Here is a 16155-nt window from a genome sequence, read left to right as displayed (position 1 = left end):
TAACCTTTACAATTGCAACTAGAATTAGACAAATTGAACATGGGCGTCGTCGGCGTTGGACCAATCCTTCCCACAATACTTAAATACTGACCAGACTTATTCCCGCTGTTGCAAGAATCGAAGTCATTTGGAGTCGAACAGCTGCCTTGTCAACATCATGTCTGCTCCGAACATTTTCGCTTTGCCATTCGCCTTTCTCTGTCTTATTCTGATCAAGGTAAGGTGGCTTCTTCATATTCATGTTTTTCATATTTGTGTGCAACTTTTTATTTCAAAATATGGGCCTATCCAGAGAGACCACTGGTAGAGCTTTTAGAGCGCCTCTGGCTCATTTTCAGTAGGTCGTGGGTTCAAATGTAGGAGGTGTCATCACCGCTCCGTCTCCTTGCCCAAAACGCGTCCTGGCACAAATTCAATTTCACGTGAAGTTGAAACCTAAAATAGCCAACTAGTGCGACAAACCTCCGCTGTTTTTAAGGGTAAGCCAACAATATGCACCCACTCCAAAAGCAAACTTTTACCCCATAACGTGAATTCATGCCTCCCATCTCCTTTGCTTGGGTACGGTACGGTAGATTGGGGTATTGGCGTGCAAAAACAATACAAGAAAGATAAATTATTGTTTTCTATGATCTGGATGTTCATATTAAGGGTTGACCACAAGCACTCGCCGCCATTTTGCCAAGAACTTCAAATCCTAAAGCAATTGGAATCCCTTCAATACAAAGTGTATGCCCAGTTCAAGGGTGCTTTAGGATTTGAGGTTCTTACCAAATGGTGGCGCCTATGGTCAACCCTCAAAATATGGCCACCTTTCTAAAATTAAGTGTCATGTTTGGCAAAATGGTTTCATATCCCTTAATCGTTCTTGCCTATCAATTTCAGATCTCCATCGCGGCAGGTAAGCAAGTTTTCTGGGAAATATCCAAATAATGAGGACAAGAAGCGTAGTTGGGCGGACCAGCAATCTGCGAATACTTGATGTGTCCGTTGCTCCACAACTCGGTGGTACCATGAACTATTCAGAGTGGTTGTGCGATTACGCTTGCCCCATGCGATTACATGTAGAGCGTAATCGCATGGGGCAATCGTGAATCACACAGCGCATGCGTCATCGCCACCGCGAACATGCTTTCATCTCAGGCGTTCTCGCAGAGACGAATCATTAGTGTGCACTGGGGCGAGCACACCTTCTCGAGCCCATTCACTCAATGGGACATGACGCGATTTCACATGGCCTAATTTTTACAACGGATGAGCAATTTTCCCGTATGCATCACATGACTTGTATTTTTTTCAAATCACCGTGGAAATCTTTCAGGACCTTGTGGAGGACAATCAGTGACCTACTCGTGTCTAGGATGGATGGGTCGGCATGGCGACAAATGTTTCAGTCTCGTCAAGGGGATGAAAAACCGGAACGCTGCTCAGAAACACTGTGGATTACTCGGGACCAAAGCTGGCATGACACCAGGCAACCTCGCAACGTTGAAAAACTCTGCTACTCATAAATTCGTAGTTGACAATGTCATGTGAGTTTCAACTCCTTTGGTTGTATTCATGGAGGTACTAACTTCCTTGTTGTATCCAACTGTCGGGAGCCTTTTCCTCCTCAGTCATACTAGTTAAAGTCGGTCTTTTAGTTGACAGTCATGCGAAACTAAATATGTTGTAATCAACTGTGAGGAACCATTTCTTCGTAGTCTGCCGCGCGGACTAAAAACAAGAGCTCATGACGATCCACCTATCCCTCTTGCAGACTCTGGAGGTGGGCCAATTATCGAAATGCAGCACCAAATATAGGCCTACTACGTTGTATTTTGGTTTTTTTTTCAGCAATGGAGTTACACGTGCTACATGGCTCGGTCTGAAGGACACTGCCACTGAGGGAGATTGGGTGTGGCAGGATGGGACGAGCTACAGCTACAACAGCTGGGCGGTGATAAACGGTGTGCAACAACCGGCAGGTGGAGCTGCCCAGAATTGTGTGGTTCTCGAAGGCGTCAGAAATAGAGGTGCGGATCGACGCGCCAAATGGAATGATGTCGATTGTGCTCGCAAAACCTGGTCTGTTTGTCAATTTCCAGCCGACTACACATGGTAATTAGTCCTTTTAGCATCGGTTGTCAAATGTGACTGTGGGAAAGGGCACTCTCTCTTTACAGGGAATCGACATCTAGATTGTTAAGCTCCGTCGAGGGCCTTTACACCAAATATCCCATTCCGTCATTGAGCAGAAAGCGTCCGTTAAAAGCGTACATTTATATTTCTCCTTTTCTTAACAGCGGAGGATATCAACTCACTGATGCCCCAACGGATGCACCCACTGATGCCCCAACGGATGCACCAACCGATCCACCAACCGATTCACCAACGGCCGGACCAGTGTCGTGCCCTGGTTGGATGACCTCGTATGATGGCAAGTGCTACAAGCTCATCACGGGCAGGAAAACGTGGTCAGCTGCTCAACAAAACTGTGAAAATCTTGGAACAAAAGCTAGCCTGACAGGCAACCTCGCAGCTATAGAAAACTTTAGAACGTTCCAGTTTTTTGTTGACACCCTCATGTAAGATATATTTCTGTTGATTCATAAATACACGACAGGCAAAAGAAGAGTCCTGTTTTATATCAAATTATGGGATATTAGATTCTATGATTGGAAGTTGTAGATAAATGGTTTGCGAAAATAAATTTCTGCCATTTTGAAAAGCCCTTTTCACAGGCAACGTATGTTTACCATTGCGACTTCCATAGAAAGGTTGTTTTAATCGACGAGAGGAGATCAGTAAGTTCTCACAACAGGCTGTTATTATTGGGAGATTGAGGTTAAAGCTGTTAATACTTTTATTAAAAAATGCGATGATGATAATAGTTTTAATGTCTTACTGATCAGGACTCAGGATCGTGACATATGGATCGGACTGAACGACAAAAGTTCCGAGGGCACTTGGGTGTGGCAGAGTGGTGTGCCCTACAGGTACAAGAAATGGGCTAGCCTAAACGGGGTGAAGCAGCCGGCGGGTGGAGCTGCCGAGAATTGTGTGTTCATTGAGAATGGTAAATCTGGATGGGATGATGCGGCGTGTTCAACTAGAACCTGGTCGATCTGTCAGTTCACAAATGATAATGGCATTCTCTGGTATGTATTTTCAGCATCGAAGGGGCCCGGGGAGCCATATTGTATAAACCGGTGTAACATATATACTTGTCCTCGAAGAAAGTGTGCCGCGAATGTGTGTAACCAAATGTGGTCGAAAAAATGGATCATGAAACCTAATTGTAAAATGATAATGAATGAATTAAGTCACTAACATACACGTTTTCAATTTCAGAGATGCAGCTCCTTCCATCAACCTGACAGACGTAAACAATGACGATTCGTTATTCAGAATCCACTTTATAACACAGCCTTGTATTATGCTAATGGTAATGAAGGACTCTGGTTCGAAATGAGCGCAAAAAATGTATTGTTCACCTTTCTGGTTTATTCGACAGTGCGTCTGCATACGTTGTTGTCGTCTGCATACATTGTTGTGCAACTGCATACATTGTTGTGCAACTGCATACATTGTTGTGCAACTGCATACATTGTTGTGCAACTGCATACATTGTTGTGCAACTGCATACATTGTTGTGCAACTGCATACATTGTTGTGCAACTGCATACATTGTTGTGCAACTGCGTACATTGTTGTGCAACTGCGTACATTGTTGTGCAACTGCGTACATTGTTGTGAATCAAAGACAAAAAATCTTTAAAAATTTTCTTTTGTTCATTTGTTGTTAGGCTTTAAAACAATTGTTTAAAAAGATTTCTGTGTAGTGTACAGTGTGTTCATAAAACGAGAAATCTGAACCTGATATTGTCCCTGCTCTATTAAAAAACAACGGTTTCTCTGTAATCCGTGTTTTTAACTCGACAACTGAGCTGTCGGAGCAAAAGTGAAGCGTCAAGGCAAAAATTTCATCGAAATATTTAATTGGAATTTGAATACGGGTTCAATTTATTTGACACATCTAGTTGTACTTTTTACTGATCACATTTAATTGTCTTTTTTTTATTGATACACATTTTATTTCACTGGTTACCTGGTTAAAACTCGGAGTCGATTTCAGAAAGCGAATAATTTGCCAGATAATGACACCAAATTCATGTTTGAAGAACTGTTTATAGAAATGTTATCTTCATGAAGGCTAAACATCCGTGTAGACTTGAGAATGTAGTTGTCCGTTCTTCGTGTGTGGGAACTTCACAGTAGTATCAATCAGCAGATGAAAGATGGCGGATGCCGTCTGAAACTTTCTGCAAGTTTCCAGTTTCTATGCAGTTGTTTCGTCTGATCAAGCTACCTGATAGACTGTCATGTCATGTAAAGTAGACTGTCATGTCATGTAAAGTAGACTGTCATGTCATGTAAAGTAGACTGTCATGTCATGTAAAGTAGACTGTCATGTCATGTAAAGTAGACTGTCATGTCATGTAAAGTAGAATGACGTAAACTAATTTGATTTACGCACCGCGTTGTTTTTCTGTACCATGTTAGAGTATCAACACTGAACTTGTTAACAGCTGAAATAAGGCGACGTCTGTAAATTGCACTCGGCACTTTTGTCTTGTTTTTGTGCTCTGTCTTGTCTTGTGTTACATTGTTACATAAAGCAAAGTTTTAATTAGTTAACGTAAATACACGATTTAAAAAATATCATTTTAGTGTTCTTTTATGTCAATGCGACATGGAGCAGATTAGAGCGGAGATTAATCGGTCAAAAGATATACATCAAATTTACGATGCCAGTGCAAGCTGATCGAAAGCCAATTTACATCATGACAAGCAATGATGGCCAAATCCTTGTCCGGTGTAGAAGTTTGAAATGTCCCCGCTGGAAAAAGTGTCTGTCCATATCAATTGTTGACTGATCAAGGTGTATGGTTCTCCGATAGACAATGACCTTCAATACCTCCGCTATTGAAGAACGCATAGAATCATTTGTTCGACGGACACCCCATCCTAGGACATTTCAAACTTTTACACCGGCCCCTGATTGTCGACATTCCAGACCGGAAGACATGTTGGTTCGGTTAGAGGCCGTAGTTGCGGACGAGGAGGTTCGTCCCCTTCCTGATGCACAGTATGTCGTCACGCTTCGCCTGGAGAGACTTGCCAAAGATGAGAAAGTCTCCTTTCGTGTTACGGTAGTCCTTTGTGGATTTCCAGCCACATGACTGTGAATCCCTGCAAAGCATTTGCAAAATGGTTAGGATTTGTGGATGTGTGGAGAGAATGTCAGGATGCCAGGATCGGCGCTCATCGGAAGTGGTATGAAACCTGCCTTAAGCATTGAGGCACAGGCAGATGTCGGCGTATTGGTTGCGACCCATGCCAGAGCTCTGGTGGCAGTCACGCTGCTCTTTGATGGCGAGTCGCCTCCTTAAACAACAGGACTGAAGCGACATTTCCTGTTCTCGAGTCTGCAGATGGTTGAAATGTCTGCTTGTCTGGTGGCAACCCTTCTACGTCAACCGAGTGGATCAAATCCCGATTCTCAAATGATAGTGGTGATCACGTCTTCACAAACTAGCAGTTTCTGCCTGTAAATACTAGAGGAATGTGACCCTGAGCATGATGCCAGAATAACAAACAGATTTCTGATCGGCCAGTACCTGGTTGGAAGCTGCTTGGGTAAACGAGAGAACCCGGGATCCGTGGGATGTAATCGGTCATGCAGCTAGGATCCGATTGAGATATCTCGTACGCATTTTCAAAGAAACAAGGAATAACAAGAAAGCTTGACGTGTCGAAGTCTAATTTGCTATCCATTGGACTTGCCAGGCAGCTTTACATGCCAAAGCATGGCAAAGAACAAGTCGTATTGGATGCAAGGACATGTAGCTTAATGCCTTTCACAGCGTTCGAATGTGCCCTGTTGACGGAAATCGACCAGCAGGTATTGGCTTTTGATCAATCGTTTCTGATTTGGGGAAGCACGGTGGAAGAGGAAGTCTGCAATTTGAGTACAAAGGTGGGGTCGTTATTAGCAGTCCAGTCACAGTACATGTCCCTTCAGCATGCAAATACGTCGAGGGAGGACACTCTGGTACGAATCACCCATTGCTGCACGTATACTCGTAGAAATAAATAATAAAACAACAACCGACTTTGGTTAAAAGCCTCTTTACTATGAAATCTAGTATTTCTTCCATTGGTATCAGCAATAGTTGATGGATTTAATAGATAGCTAATACAAAAGACACCGCACTCGGTCATTGGCTCGTGTCCTACCGTTAAAGGAATCGCCCAACAAGTGATTATGTGGCGGTTGAACGGTATGGCCATCATGAAGCGTGATAAGGTTTCATTGATAAATCAAGTAGTATGCTGGGCCCTTTAAAGCATGCCGGATCTACGGCGATGTAAAACTTTGAAATGACCTAGGGGAGAATGTCCGGAGAACCAAAGCGTCTGTTATGTGCTTATAATCTCGGTGGTGGTCTACCATAACCCGTCAGAATACGATACAACTGGACCCCCCCCCCCCCCTCCTCCACGACTGGCTAGAAATAGCGTGAATAGTCGTGAATGAAGATGATGTGACGGTGATAGTGAATGTTGTTGAGATGATGATGATGACGGTCAAGATGACGATGATGTTGATGACAAATAGATTATGAGGACATAGAGATTCTTCTTTCAAACCCTTCCTCAATCCTCCCTGTTCGGTTCTGGATACCAGAACGTTAAACCAGTGACACCTCCCGCCTCTGCGATTTCTAAAACAACTTTGAACATTTTGCGGTTGAGCAGAACTAAAATGACCAGGGCTATGAACATGAAGATGAGCATGTAGTGATCATGGTCAAGACTATGATATTGATGAATTCAAACTAGACAATGAGGATAAAGATAGTGGGTGTTGGAATGTATAGATAGTAGTCACATAGTGCAAGATTTGATGAAAATAAGCATGATAAACTGCAATGGTGTTCAGAAAATGATGATGCCGGTGACATCCGCATTGATGATCATGATAAAGATAAGGGAGGTGTAGACGGTAAAGGTGATGATCATGAAAATAACAATGCAGATTGCTTATAAATAAAACAAAATGAGTTGAGGCAAAATGTAAACAGGACGACGAACTTCCGAGGATCTAAAATGTTTTGAAAGTTGATGGTTCGATCTTTTTCGGTGTTTTCGAGTTACTGGTGTGAAACAGTTATGAGTGTCGTATGAGTCCATGATCATGTGCATTGATAATGATGACGATGATGAAATGTTGATGATGATCATTGTGATGATGTTGAAAGAAGAGTGTTGCGATGTCGGCTAATAGTGGAGCAATGATTATTGCCTTGAAAGATAAGGCAAGGTGTCTTGTTATGGTGGTCAAATACAAATGAAAGAGGCCAACTTATGGTTAGAAGATGTACGATGGTGTTTTAGGATCAGAAGAAGTGTTCGATGACAGTGAAGAACATGACGATGGTTTGTGTATGTTTTGATCTATACCATGGTTTGTGAGTTGTGAATGAAGAGGTTGTTGATGATTGTGAGCAGTGGATTGTGAGTTGTGAATGAAGAGGTTGTTGATGATTGTGAGTAGTGGTTTGTGAGTTGTGAATGAAGAGGTTGTTGATGATTGTGAGCAGTGGTTTGTGAGTTGTGAATGAAGAGGTTGTTGATGATTGTGAGCAGTGGTTTGTGAGTTGTGAATGAAGAGGCTGTTGATGATTGTGAGCAGTGGTTTGTGAGTTGTGAATGAAGAGGCTGTTGATGATTGTGAGCAGTGGTTTGTGAGTTGTGAATGAAGAGGTTGTTGATGATTGTGAGCAGTGGTTTGTGAGTTGTGAATGAAGAGGCTGTTGATGATTGTGAGCAGTGGTTTGTGAGTTGTGAATGAAGAGGTTGTTGATGATTGTGAGCAGTGGTTTGTGAGTTGTGAATGAAGAGGTTGTTGATGATTGTGAGTAGTGGTTTGTGAGTTGTGAATGAAGAGGTTGTTGATGATTGTGAGCAGTGGTTTGTGAGTTGTGAATGAAGAGGCTGTTGATGATTGTGAGCAGTGGTTTGTGAGTTGTGAATGAAGAGGCTGTTGATGATTGTGAGCAGTGGTTTGTGAGTTGTGAATGAAGAGGTTGTTGATGATTGTGAGCAGTGGTTTGTGAGTTGTGAATGAAGAGGTTGTTGATGATTGTGAGTAGTGGTTTGTGAGTTGTGAATGAAGAGGTTGTTGATGATTGTGAGTAGATGTAGATGGAAAAGAAGATGACAAATGATGATATGGTGACGGTGACTATGATGATGATAACGACGATGAATCGGAGATGGAGTTAATGTTGCAATGAATTGGACTTCCTGTGACTACGAAAACATCCATAATGGTACAATGCAATGGACATGAATGGAATATGCCATGAATTGCCATCGGAAGAGGGGAAGGGGAACAATCTGCCAGTTTTGCATATCGGCGAATAAAAGCCCGCTTCGGTTGTTGCCAAAAACGGGCATGTGCAGGGCTTAGATCAGAAACTGGTCACTAATACTTTTGTCGTTTAGTGCATATCTTAACTAGCTTAACTATAAATGATATACATGAGGATTACGTGGGGGAGGGGGGCAGTCCACATCAGCCACTGACCAAGAGCGTGGTTTGCAGATAGAGTCTACAGGTTTTACAGCTTTACATTTTCTAAACTTCTGGCATAGTTTCTTCACATCAACTAGACCCAAGACAACAGTGCATTTTCTACAATTTGCACAGTTGCCTTGGCTCAAGTTAAGGTGAAATACTGCAGTATATCTAATCCATCCATTTACAAATACATGTCATTTTGTTTCGTACATCTTGTAAAAGAATACATTATTTGAAAAATGGAACAGTGAACGTTTGCATGTTCAGAATGAAAATGATGAAAATATATTTACAAACAAAATCTACCTGTCGTGGGAAAGTGTTGTAATCTCTCGGCTGGCGTTTAAAACTCGTATCGGGTACAACTATATGGGCCCTATTACGTCCGATTGGGAAGGCTTCGAGAATTTCGAAGTGGAAAACTTGAACGCGAAATCTGCCTAGCGTCTCCCTTGAAACCTTGCGAACAGCTGGTGGAGACGCATTGGCTTGGAACTCTCTCGGCCAAGGCCTACGCCAGGAGAACACTCTGAACAAGTTCAGGAAGGCTCTAAAAACTGAGCTTTTCAGAAAACATTTCTAATGACTGTCAACTATAGTGGGGAGCGCTTTCGAACATTTTCAAATGGAAACAGCGCTTTATAAATTTAACTTTATTATTATTGTAACCTCAACGTTCTGATGTGCAGTGTGTGTGTGTGGGGGGGGGGGGGGGGGGGGTCGTTGCCAGCATTATGACGTCAAATGATCCAGCAGTATACATTATGTGTTGAAAATGCTTCGATTCTTTGATAGATGCAAATAATCTCTACGCATGTGTTAACATGAATGACTACAAGTATGGTGTAACACTCTATACATTCTGTATGGATATAAACTGTACAATAATGAGACACCGCTAAGGACTGGTGAAATTAACCAAGCTCATCAACACTTCCAGTCAACCTGGCGAAGACCAGTCAGCCTGGAAAGTGTAACACCAGTACATTCAGTAAGCCAATTCTCTCTTAATAGAACCAGAGTCTTTCGACCTGATGGAACATATTGGAGCAGGTTCCATTTATTTGATTTTCAACCACGACATTGAATCATGAACAGTAAACGTCAGCAGCCCTGTAGCGCCTAAAACTTCTTTAAACTCAATTATGTATTAAACTGCATACATTGTGCTGCGCACTTTTCGCCTTGGAACCAAAAATAAAACTGGCGGATCCGCGTGTAAAAGAACAACTCCTTCTGAACTAACAGCTTCTCAAATACAACACTAAGGACCTATCTGCACATAAGCGTTTCACGCCATGTTTTACGGTTTTACGCAAGATATACACGGGCAGTGAGTTCAACGTTGCCCGGTTGCTAGTCTATCAATCGAGACGTAAAATGCTAATGTGTGACTGAGCCTTAAATCAGTTTCATACAGCATGTACCTAACTGAATGGAGTTGACCATTATCCAGCCTTTTCTAGGTTATCTCTTTCATGGTCCATTAGATTGTCAGCAGCACGTTTGAGAATTGTGAGACAGCGTTCCTAATAAAACCCGTCCAGTTAAGTACACACTGTATCATCATGAAACTATCACATGTTACAACGTTTCAAACGCTGTTCATTGGACTACATCCATGATTACAATGAGACGCCCTCTGGTGTGCCGATGTGCGACTTTTTCTTCGTGTTTTTCTTCTTGAAGACAAAGGAAAAGATGAAGACATCAAAAATCTCATAAATGCTAAGAATACTGGCGCCAACGAAGAGGCCCATGGACCCTCCTATATCACCTAGAAATGAGAAAACACGAGGTTAGTTGGAGGAAGAAACGCTACGAGCATGACCTGCATCTGCCTGAATAATGTAAGCAATGACTACAGCATCTAATCTACCCCAAGGTACCGAATCACGACAAGAGCGGGCTATTACAAGATGCATTGATTGAGGTATTTACGTACAACAGAAAACCAACAGAAACAATAGCCATTGAATAGGACCTATTCATAAAGTAGATGGTTACGGTAGCGTAACCATAATAATTCACGCTTGCATTGACAATACGGGGATTAGTCTAATGGAGGGGGGTGTTTCTCGGTAATGCTTTGTTATTCAAGGTAGGATTAGGTAGGTTACCATTCGATGCGATGTTGCAAGCTTTGGACATCGTTAAAGGCCAAAGCTTGTGTTGGTTCGGTTTGGATGCAGTGAAGCATCAACTACAAAGCCTAGATTAGTGTCATTACACGTTCATCTTAGTAGGAAACTACTCTTTACCGAGTGCGACTGCGCGATAACTCAAAATCGGTGTGTGGAACCTGTGGGTTCCCCCGAACGCGATAGCTCATCTTAGGGTATACTTGATCGAAGAAGCAAGTCCTTTGTTTGCGTGTGGAGTGGGGCGAACCAAGCCGCAGTCTAGTCAGGTTCAAGTGTGGTTGTCCGGGGTTTTTTCTGCCACCGTGTTTTAAGTCAGGGTTTCATATATTTTGATATCTATAGGAAACCGCCACCTCAAATTTAGAGTTTTTATGAAGAAGAGAAGGTTGACAGTCATAGGAAAGGCTACAGTCAGATGATGTGTTAACATACATGTTCAACGTCATACGGCTACGCCCCCTGGAGTGCCAACATGTAACTTCTTGTTCGTCTTCTTCTTTATAATGAATGAGAAGGTGAAGAGATCGAGTATCTCAAAGATGCTGAGAATGCTGGCGCCAATAAAGAGGCCCATAGATCCACCAATATCACCTACAACAAACGTTATGTTTTAGATTCGATCGTTAGGGATTCGCGGTTGAAGTCAGGGGTCAGGTGACAGACGGATTTGAATATGTTTCAGGTCAGGCCGGGTGTTGGTCGCCTTAGGTCACCTCAGTGACCGCTTGGCTTGCAAGCTGCCGGAAACCGGAAACAACGAGTTTTTAAGGACGTTTTAAAACCGTAAAATTTTCTTGGGCTTTTATTTCGCGGACTTAGTGAATAACAGCAAAATTAAAATTGTGTTTTTTCTCTACATTTTTAAGGAAATTTTCGCGCATCGTAAGTAGAAACATGCGCGATGTATGGTTAACAGTATTACCCAGTGAGTAAGGCAACGAGATTTAGGATGGTGAACTGTACTCACTGAGTAAGGCAATGAGATTATAGGCCTCTTGTTGTTCAATCATCTCGTAGCTTAATTCTCGGAAGAAGATGTCCATAGTCAGGAAGTTTTCTCTGAAAATATTAAGAACTTATTTAATTGACTGAATGCCAAATCCAAACCATAACAAACTGTCATTTTGATGAAGTGAACATGTTATGTTACTTAAAAATGGGGACTGAAAAGTCTATTTAATCAAACAATATCCACTGGCAGTCATAAAGTTATACATACATTTATCACATATAACATCACTCCTCAGATACCTTGCTGCGACACACAAGAAACTATTTTTCATCCACATTTCTGAATGAGCCGATTCATAGGGATTTCGAAGTCGGCCAATGACTATAGAAAATACTTACTCATAAAATTGTGCATTGATTTCATTTCTTGCAAGATAGTTCGTAAAGTGCGTCCAAAGCACTCGAAACGATTCCTGAAATTCAGAATCACCGCTTTCCGCCAGCTGCCTGAATTTAAGCACATTCGCCATGGCTTCTTTTACCCTACTCCCTATTGCACTAAAAGTCGTATCATTGCCAGCCAACTCCGGAATGTAGAACTTCCGAAACGTCAACATATCATCATCAGATCGCACTAAGGTAAAAAGATCATCCTCCAAAGTCGATAATTTTTGCCAATTGTCATATATCTGCCGACACCTAGACCCAGTATCCTCGAAAAATGCTTTTATAAACTTTGTATTGTCTCGAGTTCGGGACGAAGCCACTATCTTGGAAAGTTCAGTTTTACCCGGCGTTTTATGCTTGCAGTAGTTTCTAGTTTTTTCAAATACTGCGCTGATGTTGCCCCAAACACTGCCTTTGATGCGCTGGAGTGATTTGTGCATTGTCTCAACGTGCTGAGTTGTACTGATCAGCACATCGCTAAGGCGCGAATAGACAGTCTTGAGATTTTCTAATCGCTTTTCCATTTCCTGCACAGGATAAATGTACACATCGTCTAACAGGTGACTACGTAGCCCGTTGTGTGCCCTCATACAATTTCCGAACGGTGGCCACAAACCTAAAATCTTCCTATATAACTCTAGTTGCGTTTCATTGCCAGTATTATTATATAAACTGCCAAGAAGTGCTGCTGATGAGTCATAGACTGCTGTCAAATTGACAAGATTATCCGAAAATTCCTTAATGGGGTCATCTTCAGAGCTCCACCTATCCAGGGCCGCCTTCAAAAGAGCTCGAGGTACGATCATATCATTGACCGACTCGTTTAAGACTCCCATATATGGGTAACGAAAGCCTGGTCGACCCAACAAATACGATTTATAACATCGTCTTGCCATTTTTAAGCTAGCTTGTGTCATATAACGCTTCGCCTCTATCTCCGCTAACGCCTGGTTGTGAACTGCAAAACGCTTGGCCGCATTTTCCTCATTATCCTCCATATTTCTAAGAATTTGAGCCGACCGCCTCAACTTGAAGAAGAACGTACCGTAACTCTGCGAAACATCCGACCACATTCTCTCATTCTGCGCAACAACAAATCGATAGAAATTTTTCCTTACAACATAATGCTGAAATTCATAACTGTAGAGAATCTTAGTGTAAATATTAGACAGCGATGTCCTAGCCGCCTCCATTTCATTTTCTGTCGCATTTAAGTTATTCGGTATTTCTACTTTTAGAAGATGGCTGATCTTATCCGCATTTTCGGATAACCTTTCGAGAATAGTTTTGTCCACTTCGAATATATCCGACTCTGTAGCGCTGGATGAGTCCCTGGCCCCTATGAAGCGCCGTAGTAACTTCTCCGTATTCACGAACTTAAAAATTTTCTCGATATCAAAATTGGACGTGCTTAAGTAGGAAAAGTTTGGCTGGTAAATCACACTGTCACAGCTTGACTTGCAGTTGCACTCTCGATCTTTGTTAAAACTCTCTGAAACGGTATAAAATGAGAATTAACAAGAGAGAGATGCAGAAAAGGCATTTACTGAGCTTGAAATCGATTTCTATTGCATATTCATGTTTGCAATTCTGAAATCAATTTTTGTCGACTTTTATATTTATGAAGCCTTTTAGTTACCTTCTCATCAAAAAAAATCGCTATTTTTATTTTCGCAAAATCGGCGAAAATATGGTGGTTTACAGCATATATCAGGAAGGGGTATTTCGATGGAGACTTATAGTTTCTCCTGAAAAAGCCCCCCCCCCTTCTCATACAGTCTGATACCCCGTGGCCGTTATCAATGTACTGATCTGGAGGCCGCCGCCATATGGCTTCGCCTTTTATACACGTATTTGTACATACATTAGTTCTTCAATCAATTCCCTAGTGTCTCAAGAAAACTTTATTTCGAACATGATCTATTACAATTTTGATTATTCACGAGAACGAGAAGCGACAATGTGGTGGTGCAGTTTCCGGTGCCTTAGTTGACCTTTGTTATAAGACTGATACAAATATTGGTGTTCTTTTTAAAAATCATACCCTTGAGAAGACTGGTTACGTTTGGGAATCATATAAAAAGCTCGGCACATTGAAGCAGCGCGAAGATGTCCAGCAGCTTTAGAAAGTACATCACTTGATTAACTTTTGTAAAACTTGCTTCAAATAAGTTTTTATTTCATGCCACCAATAATCTTTACCACCTGCACTGCTTTAACTGTTGCGTCAAGTATTTCATCTGGATTAGTGTTTAGCCGTGCAGAGTGCAGGGAGGTGTTCGTTACATTCGTGCGGGTTATAGAGAGGTATTAGCGGAGTTATCGCAATATCACAGATAAGCCAACGCAGACGCCAAGCCCAATGCTCTACATCGCTTTCATGTGGTCAAATAATAAGATGGGTGTTGGCGTTCTGGGGCTCTCGAAACTTTCAAACTGTCTCTTAATGTTACTTCGACTTGAAAAGCCAACTGTAAAACATACATGAGCACTATGGTTAGTATCACATATTAAAGATTAACCGACATTCTGTTATGCATTGTTCAATGGATTTGATACTAGACAGATTTCGGGGCCTTACGAAGAGCTACGAACGACGAATTATGTAAATATGTTTAATCGACGACAGTCCGAAAAACACCGAAAATTGCCGAAGTCGAATCGGCTGTGATACGAATATGAGGAAGAATGATAAGAAGTGTTGGATGCATTCAGACAACACAGATATAAACAAGACAAGTCGAAGATTTGAAATGACGATACAAAACGGTGGCAATCATAATCATTCGCATTCCAACGTACATGCAGGGTCGAGCTCATTCTCAGTCAAAGGTCAAGGTCAAATAGCTGCTTCATTTGCAAGAAGCACATGGGGCCGTCCATTCCAAAAGAGTAACTCGCACCCTGCAGGAAACGGAGACCACCTAGCGGAGGGCACTCGGCAACTGGGTTGGCCAATTAGATAAACAACAACAAACAAACAAAACTCAGAAATCTTATTAATTTAGTTCATCTGGTGGTCACGTTCGTCCTGTAGACATCCAGTGACATTCTGAAGTGAGAAATCGTATTACTTTCCTCAGGGGCCCAAAAAAGATGCGACTGGATAACTATGCTATATCTTCATGTTGTAGTTTGTATATGTGGTCAGGACAACACGTTAAAAGTAATCTCACTTTGAAATATCACTCGGTGTGTGCTACATAGATGTGATACCAGATAGAACAACTTTGTTTCAACTAAGTTTATGAAATGACTGTTTTCTGATATTTTCGCAAACCCAGTAGCCGATTTCCCTCGGCTAGACAATCTCCCCTTCTCCCGACGAGGCGAACAGGCGGTTCCTTTGTACCCACAGGCCCCGATCTGCATTTGAGGAGGAGTTACGCATATTACTGCCCACGTGAGTCACTAGCCTCACAGGGAAAATCTAGTGAGTTGTTATATAAACCCCTCCTCTAAGCAAATGTCAGCATATTGTTGCTCCATTGCAAATGAAGTTGCCACTGAAGGAGAATAATTGAAAGTGGTGCGCGCGCGCATTCCTGACCAGCTCCGACCGCAGCCCATGCACCCAGTGGCAGCAAGAAGCGATGTAAAGAGTTTGGCTTCAGAAGTGAGACGAGTTGATATCGAACTATGAGCGGTTGATTAAGCACATTAGACAAATCCTGAATGAAATAAAAGACAGGAGTAAATAGGTGAACATTCGTAAATGTCGTTGTCCAGCGTGCATAACTAATTCTTGGGTAAACATGGAGGTATTACATTACAAGTAATGACCACTGTGACCTTGACTAGTAGGTCACGTCGAATATTCTTACGACACGGGGATAATTGCATCTACAACCATGAAAAGTCGGTCATACACTGACCTCAGGTTTTGTCAACATGTAGAGATGCCTAATAAGTTACGCGGATTTCCAACATGGCTGGCTACCTGTGACCATAGTGGCAGTACATTGCACTAAATTGATTTTC

At 42.0% G+C, this 16155-nt stretch overlaps 2 protein-coding genes across 8 annotated transcripts in view; one reads left to right on the top strand and one right to left on the bottom strand.

Moving 5' to 3' along the window:
* Positions 1-1264: 1264 nt before the first annotated feature.
* Positions 1265-4696, top strand: LOC135495847 (macrophage mannose receptor 1-like). The gene is made up of 5 exons (XM_064784829.1): positions 1265-1532; positions 1837-2100; positions 2286-2567; positions 2895-3140; positions 3334-4696. Coding segments are annotated over exons 1-5 (960 nt in total). The 5' UTR covers positions 1265-1365; the 3' UTR covers positions 3335-4696.
* Positions 4697-6175: 1479 nt separating this feature from the next.
* LOC135495533 (uncharacterized) overlaps positions 6176-16155 on the bottom strand; it is an 88719-nt gene continuing 78739 nt past the window's right edge. For 6 of the 7 annotated variants that reach the window (XM_064784281.1, XM_064784285.1, XM_064784287.1 and 3 more), the window contains 3 exons: positions 12127-13666; positions 11744-11835; positions 6176-10409 (listed from right to left, as the gene is read on the bottom strand). In XM_064784281.1, the coding sequence (XP_064640351.1) occupies positions 10258-10409; positions 11744-11835; positions 12127-13666 (1784 nt within the window). In that variant the 3' untranslated portion in view covers positions 6176-10257. Of the gene's footprint in view, positions 10410-11208; positions 11368-11743; positions 11836-12126; positions 13667-16155 lie in introns of all 7 variants that reach the window. The other variant, XM_064784284.1, reaches the window with a different exon arrangement.

The sequence above is a fragment of the Lineus longissimus genome, chromosome 11, assembly GCF_910592395.1.
Source record: "Lineus longissimus chromosome 11, tnLinLong1.2, whole genome shotgun sequence".
Taxonomy (NCBI): Eukaryota; Metazoa; Nemertea; class Pilidiophora; order Heteronemertea; family Lineidae; genus Lineus; species Lineus longissimus.
The sequence above is the reverse complement of the archived record's forward strand: the minus strand, read 5'-3'. Positions and strand labels throughout refer to the sequence as shown.